This window comes from Coloeus monedula (genome assembly GCF_965178545.1).
Source record: "Coloeus monedula genome assembly, chromosome: 2".
NCBI classification, from domain to species: domain Eukaryota; kingdom Metazoa; phylum Chordata; class Aves; order Passeriformes; family Corvidae; genus Coloeus; species Coloeus monedula.
The window spans coordinates 34600722-34616115 of NC_138782.1; the positions used below are offsets into that span (position 1 = coordinate 34600722).

General features: G+C 55.9%; 1 protein-coding gene across 1 annotated transcript; it reads left to right on the forward strand.

The window, feature by feature from the left end:
- The first annotated feature begins 720 nt into the window (after positions 1-720).
- On the forward strand, positions 721-14905 carry NFKBIE (NFKB inhibitor epsilon). The gene is made up of 6 exons (XM_082302510.1): positions 721-1194; positions 11445-11547; positions 12072-12303; positions 12475-12563; positions 12843-13091; positions 13411-14905. Exons 1-6 carry the CDS (start codon positions 851-853, stop codon positions 13474-13476), a joined length of 1083 nt encoding a protein of 360 aa, XP_082158636.1. The 5' UTR covers positions 721-850; the 3' UTR covers positions 13477-14905.
- The last annotated feature ends 489 nt before the right edge of the window (positions 14906-15394 follow it).

Here is a 15394-nt window from a genome sequence, read left to right on the forward strand (position 1 = left end):
GAAATGCAGTCTGGTCAATCATTCACAGGCAGTGAACTGGGCCTTCATTTGACCTTCTATTTTCAGCTTTGATCTCTATGTCTTGGCTGCTCTTGTGTGAGCCCTGGCAGCCACTCTAGGCTTCGAAAGGATTTCTATTCGCAACACAGAAAGGTGATGGGAAGCGGCTGGACCAAGAGGCTTGTACAGCCAACTACCTCCTGGCTTTTCTTGTAAAGGCAGAACAGATGAGAAGGTGTCTCAGCGGGTGGAACAGTTTGATGTGTGCACATGGGAAAAGCAGACGTCTTGTTTGCACCTCTGCCACAAGTGACAGCCACCATATTGTTTCCCACAGAGCCTGTGGCTTCAGTCAGCACCTGCACACGCAACAGCATCCTCACCCACACACCGCCTGGCTTGACAAGGTCCCTCCCTCCCCTGGCAAACCTGCGTGCTATTTAAAGAACCCAAACCAACAGGACAGGGGAGGAGGCAGGCTCAGGACGTACTGCCATGCGCTGCCCGGCGCAGGGAAGTGCAGTGTGGCTGCTTCCCTCCCCTGCACACGCCCACGCTGCCGTGGCCACCGTAATCTACCTCCCTCTCGGTGCTTCTGCGCTCCCCCAGCCAAAGAGGGCGGGGAGAGGCAGCCCCTGGTAGTGCCGGGGCGGGGCGGCGGCGGGGGAATCCCGGGCAGGCGGGCCGGCCGCGGCTGAGTCAGTGCGGGCAGGGGCCGGAGGAGGAGCCGGAGCCGCGGCGCCTTAAGACTGCACCGGTGCTGCGCTGTGGCTTTCCGGCCATGAGCCCCCCGGCAGCGGGGCCGGGAGCGGGACCCGGGCCGGGGCAGGCGGACGGCGGGCGCTGAGCCATGTCGCGGGCGGCGGGCGGCGAGTGCCGCAAGGAAGCGGCGGGCTGGGAGGGCGAGGACGGGCAGTGCGACTCGGGCATCGAGTCGCTGCGCTCGCTGCCGGGCGGCAGGGAGACCCCCGCCGCGCCCGAGGGCCGCCCCGAGGCCCTCGAGGAGACCCTCGCCGAGGCCGCCGCCGCCGAGGAGCGCCTGGATTCCAGCTACGGCTCCGGCGCCCTGCCTGAGGCGCTGCCCGGGCTGCCGGGGGCTCCGGGGGGCCGCCCCGAGGAGCCGCCGCCTCGGCCCGAGGGACTCAGCCGGCAGCAGCTGCAGGCCCTCTCCTACATTTCGGAGGACGGAGACACGTGAGTGACCCCCGGGGAGCTGCGAGCGCGGCCCCCCAGCCCCGGGCCGCTCCCCGTGCGGCCGGCCAGCGGCCGGGAGCCGGTGCTTAGAGATGAGCCAGGCTGTAGTGGTCCCCAGCCCTCTCCCGAGGGGCATCCGTTCAGCTGGGCTGTGAAGGAGTCCCCGGGCCCCTGTCCTAAGAACCTCCCGCCTTGCCTTGGTGTGCGTGGATGCTTGGCATCCTGGTGTAGGTTTGGGTGGATGACTCTCCTCGCCCGGCTGAGGGGTATCTGAGCCAGGTCCAGCAGAGTGAGCAGGAAGAGATGCACCCCAGGCTACATGGCACCCAATGGACCCACCATAGGAAGCCAGCATCTGCTTGCCATGGGGGCTGCTAGCAACTAGAAGAAAGGGGGGAGCAAATCAAGCCCCCCCTCCCCACTGTCTCTTCCTCAGAGAATGCAATGTTTCCTCCACCATGGGGGAGGCTTGGCTGTGTGAGATGGCACATAAGCAAGTCCTGAAACAAGATTGGCTATTCAGGGCAAGGCCTTGCAATGGCTGTGTTAGATGCTGCTCAACCGAGCAACCCAAGAACTATTTGTTCTCAGGTGGGAATCGCCTTGCTTTGCCAACTTGCCTGCAGAGCTGCAGTGTTTGGCACAGTTGTGACGCACACCCCGATGTGGGGCTGCCCTCCTGAGGTTCTGTGACGGAGACAAGTGTTTCTCTTAAGGAGGGGGGGCTTCCCACATCTGAAATGCCCTCTCAAGGGTAGAGGCATCATGCCAGAGTTATTTGGTTTGGCTTCTGGTAATTACCTTCAGCTAATCACAGCGTTTTTTCCTGTTGTACATTCCCTCAATGGAAGGTTTTCATCATGAGTGTACACGCAGAGCATGTGCGAAGCGTTCTCACAGCTGAGGGCAAAGCTTTCCCCCAAACCCAGGCTGGAGTTTAATACTGAGTAATGGTGCAAGAGGAAGAGAAACTAAGAAGCACTGACATGAGCAAGCAAATGTCTTCAGTAGCGGGAATAGCAAGAAGGCTCTGTCCTTGCCTGGCAGAACACATCTGGACTGAAGCTGAAGATGAGCTGGGAGACAGCCTGAGTGTTTACTTCCCTGTTAGGAAGGAGTCTGTGCATCTGCTAATTAGTTCATTAATGCTGACTGTGGGATCTGTTCTGAGGATTGGCTGGAAGGCTCATGGCAAGCAAAGTTAGACTAAACCCAGCCTCCCACACTCCCCAGACAGGCTTTCTAGTCCTGTCCTATCTACAGGCTGATTCTGCCGCTCCTCAGAATGGAGGAGCTTCACCACTTTTCCTAGCCTGTAATGCTGCAGCCAAGGTGTCCATGGAGGGAGCCAGGCATCTTTTAATCAGAGCTGTGGAAGTAATATTTCCCTGCTGGCTTGTCTGTCATGGTGTGCCCAGGGCTCCTTGCTTACTGCTTTATTAGTGAGCCCCATAGATGCAGCTGCTTGGAGATGCTTTTAGTGCTTGAGGCTGTCTTGTTTGGTGGTTGAAGCCCTTTGCCTGTCAGACTTGCTTGGAGAGACCTTATGCAAACATCTCATTAGCTAGGAAAACATTAATCAGTGGTGCCTTGGTTACTGTAGGCAGGAGAGGCTCTCAGAGAGCTCCCCAAACGGTTGCCTTTGCTCTTCTGTTTTCTCTCACTCACAGTGCAGTTCAGAAGAGGAAATCTGTAAAGAGTGAGGGAGGGAGTGATAGGTCTGCTGGTTGTACAGCTCTGGGTTTGCCGTGTCCACACAGGCGACAGCTTTCCTGGGATCTACTCCCACTGCTGGGAAAAGAAACTATTCTTGTGGTTAGAGTGGTGAGGCTGTGGATTTGTGCCTCCGCTATTCTTGTCTCTCCTCCTGACCCTGCGGCAGAGGTAGGTGGCATTTATATTTAGAAGTGCTGAACATCCACCGCTCAGGTTGATGCAAGTGGGGACTGTGAGCACCCATCGACTCATTGAACTGCCACTGGTTTTGTATGTGAAAACAAGTCAGGGCTGATAGTAATGCTAAAGTGTATGGTGCAATTGCTCATCCAGTGACAGAAGGTCCCAAGAGAGATGGGATCACAGGGCCACAGACTACATCCCTTTCATCAGCCAGACAAACCCATCTTCTTTTCTTCTTTTCATCTCTGTCAGCAGCACGTTTCCTTGTGTGCCTTTTTTGAATGTGTGCCACAAAACAGCTCCAGGCAGAGAGTTAAAATCATGCTATCATTATATTTCAGAAGACTTGGGCAACTACGCTTTCCTGTAATTGTAATTTTGAACATACAAAAAGTACAGGGGTTTTGACCAAGTAGTTCCTGTTTGCTCAGATGCCCTGGCTGCTACTGAGCTGAGAGGAGCACTGGGCTTGCACAAAGGGAGCTGGCAAAAGTCTTGGCTCTACATCTGACAAAAATCTTCACTGTCGATAGCTCCCTCAGGCTCACCCACCTGTGCCATCTCAAGGTGTGCCTGTGTTTGTCAGCCTGGTACTCGTGGGGTAAGAACAGGAGGTGGAGGCAGAGGTGCTTGGACAGCTGGAGTGTCAGCAGGATCCTCCTTGGATACCTCCCTGCCTGCCTCCGCAGGAGAGGTGCGTCAAAGCAGGCAGGATGAAGCAATGGGGCTAAAACTGTCTCTCCCTGTGCTCCAAGTTAGAAGGAGTCTCACTTTGGCAGGAAGGAAGTTGGCTAGCAGGGAAGATGGGGGTGTGATGGCCAGTGAAATGCGTGGGTGCTGTCTTCCAAGAATTATTTGCCCAAATGTCACCCTCTCCATGGCTCCCTAGTGCCACTGGCAGCCCCTCTGCCTCAGGGAAGTCAGAGCTGCAGTAATTGGGCACTGGTGCATTAGTCCCTGAGAGAGTGGCTCAGCTGTGAGGGCAGGAGATGTCAAGCATGAGGAGTGGAGTGGCAAGCGGAAGATAGCGGCTGCACCCTGAGCAGTGATCTGTACCCCGTTTATTGTGTGGGCAGGTAGAGAACAAACCCTGTGCACTCAAGCTCAAATGGTCTCCTCCAAGCATCTGTCTTTTCTATGTGACCCAAGACTCCAAATATCTGTCTCTTCCATGTAAACAAGCTCCTTTTCTGCTGACGTGGGTCCTGATGGGACTGCTCTGCGTGGAAGTGAAGAGAGGGGCTTTCCAGCTGTAGGCCTGGCTACCTCTGAGCAGACTACAGGCAGATTTATTGTTGTGCTCCAGACCACCTCAATCTTTGTTAAGATTCACTGAGGAAACCCCATCCCTCCCAGCCTCATCTGGCAGATGCACAATTCCAGCATCCTGGGAAAAGGATGGGGGTGGGACCAACTCCTTCAAGGTGAAATGGGGTGTGAAGGGATCACCTGTTTTGTTCCAGCACAAGAGAAAACCTTCCCATTTCCTTGGGCTGATATCAGCCTCTGCCAACTCTGGAGAGGCAGAGTTGATTCATTAGTGTGTGAAGTTAAAGCAGAGTTTCCTCTCTCTAGGACTATATCATCTATCTTAAAAATATGTTTTCCTTTCTGCTCGTGCCGGTCCTTGGGCCACACACCACTTTCTACCATTGGTACCTGATGCCGCAGTGATGGAGAGGCTGGGGGCTATGCCTCTGCTGGAGAGTGACTGTCTTCTGCATGGGGCCCCGTATGCAAAGCAGTGCAGCACCTCTGCAGCAGTAAAGGTCGGGGGACCCCAGCTTAATCACAGGAGGGAGACCTAGGCCTCCTTCAGATGGAAAATGGGACTGTGTGGTTTTGGTTGGGTGCGTGTTTCAGGGAGGGAGGGGAGCAGAGGAAGCCTGACTTCCTCCTTCCACCAGAGACAAGTAGTGCCCGTCTGCTGATAAGAAATCACGTGCCAGTGACTCGTGGGCTGAAATGCCTTAACAAGTGCTTGGGGACAGTTAATCGAGTAAAATCAGGGCCCCATGGGGGCTGATGTTCTGAACTCTGCGCCACATGATAGCAGTGAAGGGGCCTCCCTTGCCTGCATGGGTTGTTGCTGAGCACAAAGGCTCATCCTGAAGGGGCCAAGAGCCACTTCTAACCATTCACTGGCGTGTGTCAGTCATAACCCTCCCAAGTCATGTAGTCCTGGCCTGGAGATCTTCCCTGAGCAGGGGAATAGAGGTTGTCCCCATTCAGGCTGTCTGCTCCAGTGTGGCTGTTTTCTCACTGCTGTCCCTGCTGTACAGGGGTGTTGCTGACCCCCTGTGCCCTGTGTGCCTGGGGGAGTGCTCAGAGTGTGACAGTGAAGATAAAAGAAAGGGAAGGAAGGAAAAAGAAGCAGAGTACTGGAGAGACTCACTTTTAGGAGAAGGATTAAAGAAGTCTGATGCAGAGAGCACACCTTGTTGCTGGTCAGGCTGGGAGTCCCCCTGCTTTTCTGGGCTGGGCTGTTGCCAGCTGCCCAGCAGTGGGATGCCCGTAGTTAATGGGAAGTGGGGATGCTCCTGGTTTTACCAAAGGGTCTTCAGAAACCTCCTTGCTTGATTGCCAGGATTCAAGTCCATCTCAAGTTACTCCCTAGCATGCTGCCAGTTGTGGGGCCTTAGAGAAAGTGAGTCCTAACATGGGTCTGCCAAGAGGAAGAAGAGATTTTCCCGTGTCCAGCTCCCTGTCCCTGAACTCTCAGCTTTTCCTCCGTGCGTGCTCAGGAGTTTGGTAAAGAAGAGAGAGCTTGGTGTCCCTCCAAGCAAGGCCAGGCAGCTCTGCACAAGTTACTTTGGGATGCCAATTCCAGCCAGGAATTGCTGGCTGCTGCAGGGGTCACGTACACACAGCCTTGGTGTAAAGTGGGTAAGTCCTGGCAGCCTTCTGAGATCGTGCATGCGAGAGGTTTTTTTCCTTGTTTGGATGACTTCAGCCTGGCCTGGAGGAAGTTTCTTCAAACTTTCCGCCTGCCTAGGTTTGCCTCGGGCCTGGGGAGAAACACAGGGAACTTCCGCACAGAGGAAGGGAAAAAATGGCTGGAAATTTCCATGTCCTGAGATGCAGAAGCCTGGCTGTAACAGATCAGCCAAGGTGGGGAGGGCTTCAGGTCCTTGCACTCTGCAGGCAGGCTCAACTGCTGCTGGGAAAGGGTTGGGCTCAGCTAATTTAACACAGAAATTTTCATTTTTTATTGGTTTGGGTTTTTTTAGTATAATGTGAATAAATGAGGAGTCAGACATGCCTGTGTAGGAAGAGGTTGTGGGATCTGAGCTGTCAGAGTGGTTACTGCATGCCTCTCAGTGAGCTGCGTGGGATGCTCTCTGTGTCACAGCGTTGGGAAGCCCCTCTGACTGGGGCACATACGCGGCTGAAGGGAGCCCCTGAGGTATCTTAGACCCACGGCTTGTGCCTCTTTAAAAGAAAATCCTGGGACAGTGAGAATACCTGTGGGGTTGTAAATGATTGCTAGGATGTGTTGTACAGGCTCTGGCAAAGTCCAGGCACTTCCCTGTTGTTAGAGGCTCTTCTGACCTCAAGATATCTCTTTGTGTACAGAAACTGTAGAATGCATTTGCCTCCCAAGGAGTGAGGTATGAGTTTGTTCTGTTTGAAATGGATTAACCACAGTCAATAGACTTCTTGGGATGTTTGCTGCTTTTATTGAAATTGTTCATCATGCTTCTCTGACGGTGACTGGCCCCTGCTAGGGTGGGCTGACCTGTTTTCTGGCTTGGCCCATCTGTGCATAGATGGTAGTACGGGACAGGCCCCTTGTTTTGCAGGGAACAGCCCACATGCATCTGATGTTTAGTGCTTCTGCAATCCCAGACCCACCATCTGCTCAGAAATGGAGCAAAATTCTCAAATGTATGGGTGCAGTCTAGAGGGTGTGAGACCAGGGTCAGGGCACCTTCTTGTCCCCACCTCACTGAAAAACGAGGCACCCACAGCCCTCCTGCAGTGCCTTTCCTGCCAGTCAGCCTCCAGCACTCCTCATCCTCAAGCACTCAGACCAGACCCTCTGCAGAGCACCCCAGGAAAGGTGGGACTGTCTCCTCTGCTCACCTGTCGGTTCTCACCCCTCACTTGGGCCCCAGGAGCAGCAGGCTGGGAAGCAGCTGCTGCCCAGACTGGAGATCAGGAATGTTGAACCCAGCATGGCTGAAAGGACTTTGCATCCCTCTAGCTGCAACCTCCCTCCAGTCCCATCCCAACCCCCCCTCCACTCAAATTCAAGCTGTGCCCTTCCCAGGGAAGGGGCGAAGAAACCTGCAGGGCAGGAACACAGAACGTGGGATGAGGCAGCTGGGATCCGCTGCTCCCTTGGAGCTGACAGAAGGCAGCTGGAACAGCTTTATGGAGCAGGGCAGCATTGCATTGCTATGTGGGGAGGAAGGAAGGGAGCCAGGCTGGGCTGGTTCAGGGCTGCAGGGCAGGATTGAGCTGTGCTTGCTGAGCCCGCTGGCAGAGGTTCATGCTGATGGCTGAGGAAGCGGTTAGCAGCGCAGGTTACAGGGCTGGAAGAGGAGAGCAGGGTAAGCGTGGAATTCCCCTGTTCTCCTCCTCCTTTGCTCTCCTTTCTATTGCTGCTGGGGCCATTTCCTCCCATGAACAAGTTTCTCTTGTGTGAATTGTTTGCATGATTTCCTACAGTTCCACTCAGCCAAAACAAGGAGCTGGGAATGAGCTCTTCCTGCTGCAGACAGGGACCTTGTCTAGAGAGGGAGAAAAACTTGTCAAAGCAAATTCAGTTGAATGCTGGATCCCCTGATTTAGGTGCTTCTGAGATGAGATGGTGCAGGGAGAGGCTGCTTTGAGGACAAGGTGTCTTCCTCTACAGATGGGGGGATCTGCATGGTCCTTTTCTACAGAGGTGAAAAAGGATAGCCAGAGAACTGGTGGGGCTTCATCAGTTCTGCTTGTGTGTCAGAGCTAGGTATCACTGTGGAAATGGATGCTCTACTGTGCTTAAGCTAGGACCACTTTGGGCATGGCATGTTCAGTCCCAGGGACATCCCCAGGGATAGCCCCAACCTCTCTGCTCCAGGGTTATCTCCATGATGATGGGTAGATCACTTTGTGCCAGGGATGTCCTGTGCCTTTGTGATTCAGAGCATTGAATCCCCTTACGCCAGGACAGAGCTGGTGAGCAAGTGGAAAAGCTGAGAATGAACCCAGCAGTCTGTACTCCTGCCACATTTCCTCTGCCCACAGCTCCTCCATCCCTTGCCCTCTCCAAAATTCCCCTTTGCCCTTTCTGACAGTTCCTGCTGAACACCCACCCCTGTGGCTGCAGCCAGGAGCATTGCAGGCAAGAGCCTGAGGAGGGAGGGAGCAGGCAAGTAGAGGAAAGCAGAGGAGAGATGTGCAGAGAGCCCGGGATGGGCAAGGATCTGATGGCAGGGTGGAGGGCTCGTTCTGGCAAGGGCACACTGCTGTGGCTGGGCAAGGAGCAGTGCCTGGCAGCGAGCAGGTGTCTCTCCATCGCCATGCCCTGGCTCTGGCACATCATGTGCCAGCATGTAGCAGCCCATCAGCAGCTGGGCCACGTGGCTGCCGTGGCACAGAGAGAGGTATGCTCATAGCCTTGGTGGAAAAAAGTGGAGACTGGCACGATGCCTGCACCTCATGTCTCCTGGGTGTAAGAGGTTTCCTGGGCTAGGAGAGAATCCCAGTTCCCAGTTGGCAGCAGTGCCCGTGGCACAGAATGCCTCAGTGCACGTGTGCTCATGGTGAGCTCCTCCCAGCCTGCTGGCCTTGTCATGATTCCCCCAAGTAGCTCAGGTTCCTGCAGCCATTTCAGGAAGTTGAGGGTTGGCAATGAGGAAAGGCAGGAACGAATGCAGAAATGAAAGCCCAGGAGGAGGCTGCACCGGGTGGAGAAGGAAGGGGGGGGGAAAGCAATGCTTCAAAGCAGGCACATCCCAGCTGCAAGGTGAAAGCCTGCACTCTGGCCAGGGGGATGATGGTCACCCTCGTTGCCTCTGCAGCGTGGATGCTCAAACTAGCTCAGCCCCGAGCGGCTCCACTGTCTTGTTGAGCTGCAAAGGCAGCCCAGCCAGGAAAAGTGAGGTCCTGGCAGTGGCAGAGGGCTGCTCGGGGGTTTCCACCTCCCCGGGGTGACTGCCCCACTCGTCCCCACATGACAGTGCAGTGTGGTGTGGGTAGTAACAGAGGGGCCCGGGGGATTCCTGGGGCACGAGGGCTGTCTGCCATGGAACACAACCCTGAGCCCTGCTCTCTCCCCTGGGAGCCCAGTGTGGCTCTGGAAAGCGAAAGCACCGGCGGTTTAAAGTTCAAGCTGAATTGCTGTGGAAAGTCCCCTATTTGAGCAGTCTTAACTCTGCTGTACCTGAAAAAGGCAGATCCTGCAGCCTCTTCCTGCACGTGGTGCCTGGGAGCAGGTTTGGAGAAACAGGGGCTGTCCCTGCAAGTGTGCAAAGGCCACCTCAGCAGAGGTGCTGCCACAGGGACTGGGGCCTGATGCAAAACGCAGCAGGGAATATCCCTGCTCGGATCATACCCAGGCTAGGGTCAGCAAAGGCCTGATGAGGGGAGGGGCATTCTTGCAGCTGTTTGCCTTGTTCCTGGGCTGGGCACCTTGGCTGTGCCTCTGCCCCATGGACCACTGAGGGTGGCCAGACTCTGCCCATGGGGCTGCATGGCCCCTGCTTGCAGCCCCCTCCCCTGCCCTGGGAGTGCTGGCAGTGAGGGGGCACCCCGTGGCTGTGTAGAGGCAAGCAAATATGGGTGGCCTCCCCTTCCAGTGGGGAATTCCCCTGACTGGGGCTTCCCTGGGGACAAAGCGTCTCCTGTTGGGCACAGCCTGTACCTTGGCAGCAGGGTGGAGAGGAGCTGGCCTTGTTTTGCCTTCAAAATCAGGTTTCAACTGAAGATGCCTGGGGTCCCAGATGCTGGCTTGATCTTCAAGCAGCACTTGGGAGGAGGTCAATAAAGGACATTTTTGGGTCTGGCCTCTGAGCTTCTCAGCACACTCATGTGCAACTGGCAAAAAGGCAGTCCCAGCCCCACTTCTTGTCTGCAAAGCTTTAGGGCCAGGTGTTGCCCCTCCAGCCTGTGGAGGGATGCTCTCTATCCCCCACATCACAGGTGGCATCCCAAAGCTGTCTGGAGAGTGTCTTGTCAGGGCTGGCAGAGCTCTCACCCTGCATATCTTGGCCCTGTCAGTCTCCATCAAAGCAGCATGGGTGACAGAGCCCAGCCTTCAGTTTGGAGCTGATTCCTTCCAGAGAGAGAGGCCACCCAAGGTCCCCAGTGCAGTGGTGAGGAGGGAGCAGGAGGCTCAGCTCATGCCTGCCATGCTGTGCAGAGTGGGAGCTGCTGCCTGCTCCTTGCTGCTGACCACAGTGGCCAGGTTTGGCCTGAGGGTGCTGCCCTATGGTGGGAGGATAGCCCTTCAGTGCAAGGGGCCTGGGAGACAGGAGGTTGGCTGGGGGAACTATAAATTCCCTCTTGGCTCTGCCTCTGTTGTGGTCTCGCTCGTCTTCTGACTGTGCTGGGGCTGTCTGGAAATAAAACCTGTCCTTGGGCTGGGGGACTCTGGGGTGCCTGGCCACCCCACGGCTGTGAGGACCACAGTCCTGAGGACCAGAGCTCCCTGCTGGCCACCAAGCTCTGACAGCTGCATCTCTGGTGTCCCTCTGTGCTGACGGGCTGCATGCAGCCCTGCTGTGACAGTGCTAAAAGGGAAGGATGTGGGGGAGAGAAGAGGAAATCAAAGTGGACCAGCAGGTCAGCTGGCATTGGGACTGTGCCATGCAGGTGATCTTGGACCAGCCCTGGGCTCCTGTGCAGCTTTGACTCTTTGCCTTTGTGGAGGGGAAAGCAGAAGTACAGTGTGCAGCTGGCAGCAGGGAACTGGAATTCCCCAGGCAGCTGCCAGAGCCCAGACCTCCCTCCGCAGCCACCAAACCCAGTGCTTGGACTCTGGAAAACACATCCCAGGCTCTTTGGACCTATACCAGTTGGAGGTCTGGCTTTGGACAGTGGCAGATTGAAACCCTACACATGCTGTGAGGTCTGAGGGAGGACCCTGTGTTGCTTAGCAGGGACAGGAGGGTCTGTTCCCCATGGGGATCAGAGTAAAGGACTGCCCTGTGGAGCCTCAGACCGTGTTCCTGCCTTGGCCTTCTGCTGAGCTTCCCCAGGGAGAGGGCAGGATGGAGGAGCTCCAAGCTGGAGGGAAGGAGACTGGAGGAGGCAGGGAGATTATTCCTTCATGCAGCAGGAAAGGATCTCTGCTTCTGAGCATGGCACTCAGGACTTACTTTTCTTTTTTTTCTTTCCTGTCACCATTATCCCCTCTGCAGGTTGGTTCATCTGGCCATTATCCACTGTGTCCCAGCTGTAGCACTCTGCTGCATCGCTCAGCTACCCAGGGAGGTGCTGGAGATCCAAAATGATCTTTTCCAGGTATGCTGTTGTGATAGGCAGAAGATGGGAGGAAGAGAAATGCTGCAGCTATTTCCTGGATAGATGCCCAATCCATCTGCCCTTTCCCCAGGACCCCACACCTGCTTCCCCCAGAGCGTGGTGAAGGTCCCATGTGAGCAGCCTCTTTGCAGGGGGGGGAAGAAGGGAGGTGGAGATACCCTGAGGGAGAAGTGTGATAGCTCCCAGCACCGTGGGGTGAAGGGTTCCTTTGCAAGGCCCCAGGACATTGCAGACAGACGTGAAAGAGGCATGGCTGGAGTGTGGCAGGGTAGATAACTTGGGAGAATGAGATCTGTCTCCATGGGTGATCCCTGAGCTGAGGTGCAGGGGAACAGCAAGCCATATGACCCCACCAGTGTCAGCCACATGTAACCCCAGGACAGGGATGGGGGTCTCCTGGGTGGCAGTCAGCCCATGCTGCCAGGCTAGCTCCTGGACACTGATGGTGCTCATCACATCTGGTGTCCCATGGGACATTCTCCCCTTTCCTAATTTCTCTCCAGACCCCCCTCCACCTCGCTGTGTACCTGGAGCAGCCCAGTGTGATCCAGGCACTGATCCAGAAGGGAGTGAACCCTGGGCTGCAGGACCGCAATGGCAACACCCCGCTGCACTTGGCCTGTGAGCAGCAGCACCTGCAGTGTGCCCAGCAGCTGCTGGAGGGCACAGCCACAGCAGATGGCACGACTCAGCCCCATAGGCACCACCAGGACCTGCAGCTCCAGAACTGGCAAGGTGAGACCTGAGGGCAGCCCAGTGGCAGAGCTGGTGGCCAGATTAGGGCAGAGATCATGAGATATGTATGCAGGGATCCAGGAGCACACAGAAGGGGAATGGGGCTGGGATTGGTGTGCCCCAGGGTGGTCTGAGCTGACTGTGGCTCTCTCTTCTGCCTCCCCATCACAGGCTTGGCCTGTCTGCACATCAGTACCTTGAAAGGGAACATCCCAATGATGTCTCTGCTTCTGGAGAGTGGTGCCAACATCGATGTTCGGGTAAGACTGGGCATGGTGTGATGTTTTATAAAGGCTGGGATGGTGGGTCTCTCCCTTGGGCACTCCCTTCAGCCCTGGGGAAGACACTGCTGTGAGGCTTGGGGGCACTGAATTTTGAGGGAGCAAAGAGTAAAGGTCCTTGAGAGGTTGTTGGGTGCTGTGACAGCAGTCAGGGTGGGGGCTGCCCTCTGCACCCAGTCGAAGGGGTGTGGGTGGGTGTTGCAGGGCCCAGCTGAGAGGACCCCCCCCACCAACACCCTTGTGACCTTTGGGTTGCAGGAGGGCACGAGCGGGAAGACCCCATTGCACCTGGCTGTGGAGTGCCACAACCGCAGGGCTGTGCAGTTCCTGCTGCTCAATGGGGCGTACGTGGATGCCCAGATGTACAACGGGTGCACTCCGCTCCACCTGGCCGTGGGCCGCAAGGATGCTGCCATCGCCGCCATCCTCTCACACTCTGGGGCTGACACCCTGTTGAGGAACATGGAGAACGAGACAGCTCAGGACCTGGCTGATGGCAACGACGATGTGAGTCTCTGTGGGGGGAGGCCTGTGGCTCTGCAAGCGTGTCAGGGGGTGCAGGAGTTGGATGATTAGAGGGGACCTCCCCGGAAGAGTTTCTAGCTGTTCCTATCCTTCCCTGTAGGTTGTAGGCACTGGCTGTGTGGGGTGTGGGTAACTGCCTTTTGCCTCAAGCCCTAGGAAAAGCCCAGACGGGGTTTCTTGGCACTTCCCTGGGGAGGTGGGAGGCTGCAGGATTGGGTGGGGGGAAGGTTCGGGCCCTTACCCCAGCTCGGTGGAGACTCAGCCCTGGATGCTTACATGTCCATACTCTTGGTCTTTGCAGCTCCTCGCCTTGCTGCCCTTCGATGACCTGAAGATCTCAGGGAAGCCTGTTGTGTGCTCTGAATGAGCAGGTGGACTCCTTTGGCCTGTCGGGCTGCCTCCTTCCTCTGTGCTGCTGCCCACTAGGATCTCGCCTGCCTGCAGTTCAGTGGGAGCAGAGACACTTTGGGAGACTTACCCCACTGCCCCTCCCCTCTTTGGAAAAGTTTTGTTTGCCTCAGGCTGCCTTCCCAGATGGAAGAAGGTGGCATTATGAGCACTACACAGGGGAGGCTTTTCTTTTAGTATCTGTGCACTGCAGCAGGACTGAATTTCCCCTCCCTGACATGGGTCTGACTTGTGGGGATCTCCAGCATACACAGGGAAGGAGCAGGAGAGGACTCATTTCACACTGTAGGCCGGAGAGAGCATCCTCTGGCACCCCATCAGAATTAAGTGTGGGGTGAGGAGAGTCAACACTCTAATAAATGTTTGTTGTTGCTGTGGGCACCAGAGGTCTCATGTGATCTAACCCACCCACAGCAGCAGGAGGCTGCACATCACCGCGGGGGCTTGGGGACGTGAGGGCTACAGGGGTTTCCCCAGTCTGCCCGCTCCCTTGGGCCCTTCACACCGCAGAAGGTGAGTGGGAGCACAGGGATTTCCCCACTTGCAGAGCCTTTCTACTGCTCAGGGCTAAGGCTGGGGGATCCCAGCCTGGTGCCCTATTCCCATACTGTCTTGCCGAGTATCTGGCTTCAGGGCTGAAAAAAGGGCATAGGAGATGCTGAAGACGTGGTTGTGGATCCCTGCTTCTGCCATTGTGCCTGACACCTTGCTGCTTTAGTGTGCTGTCGTTTCCTCTTGCACAGAGGACAGAAAGATCCTGCCCCATCTCCTGGCTTGGAAGGGGGCTAAAAAACTTAGGCCACAGATCTTCCCTGGGTTTTAGATTCTCCCAGGCTGAAAGGGGAGGAGGAGGTGGCAGCATTATCTTCCCATCCCTTCTGTTGTTCAGCTCACCACCCTTCCCTGCCACTTCTCCAGCCAGTGGAGCACATGTGATGCATTAGGAAATCAGCCAAAGGTGCTGTGGGAATGGATGCACAGAGCTGCCTTACCCCATCTCAGCCAGGGAACTTCCCCACTTGTTGCCTCATAGCAGCTGCTATTGTTTGGGACAAATACTGGATGGTGCAGTTGACCAGGATGCTCTGGAGTGAGCTTTTGTCTTCTTCCTCCGTTCTTGTAAGGGAATGCTGCCAGGAAAGCACCATAAGGGACCCCCCAGGCCTCTCTGGACCTTGCCTGGTTTCCTCAGCAGTCCTGGGCTGGATTGCTCTGTTTCTTCTGAATCTTTGCCACTCACCTTCTGGCAGGGCCTCAACCCTGCTGCAAACCCATGGGGCTATTTCAAGGACACCTTCACAAGGGACAGGAGACATTTCCAGGCTGCCCAAAGAAGGAATGACAGATGCTGCAGGGTGGTATGGGATGGTGCAGCCAGGGCTGTAGCTGGGAGCAAAGGGAAGGGCAGAAACATGTGATCTGCACTTTTTTGTTTGTTCTGTTATTTAAAAATAAAAGTATTTGTTATAAAAAGATGTTTGTAAAACGTTACTGGGTGGCTACGTGCTAGCTCCAGCTGGCCCTGCAGCCATGCCTGGCGCTGGGATAGGGGATTTGGGACTGGGGCTGGAGTAGGTGCCATCCTGCCCTGAACCCTTCGAGCAGCACCTGCCCCAGGGAGCAGCTGTGTCTATGCCCAGTGCAGGGCTGGCAGCTCAGAGTGGGCTGCCCTGAGCCAGGGGACAGGGATGGGGGGATGTCAGGGCTCAGCTTTGAGGGCTTCTAGTTTGAATCAAGAATAGCATGGCCATCAGGACTAGGGATGTCATTGTCCCTCTGCACTTGTGAGGCCTCACATCGAGTCCTGTGTCCAGTTCTGGGCCCCTCACTCCAAAAGGGGTGCTGGAGCATGTCTGGAGAAGGGCAGTGGAGCTGGT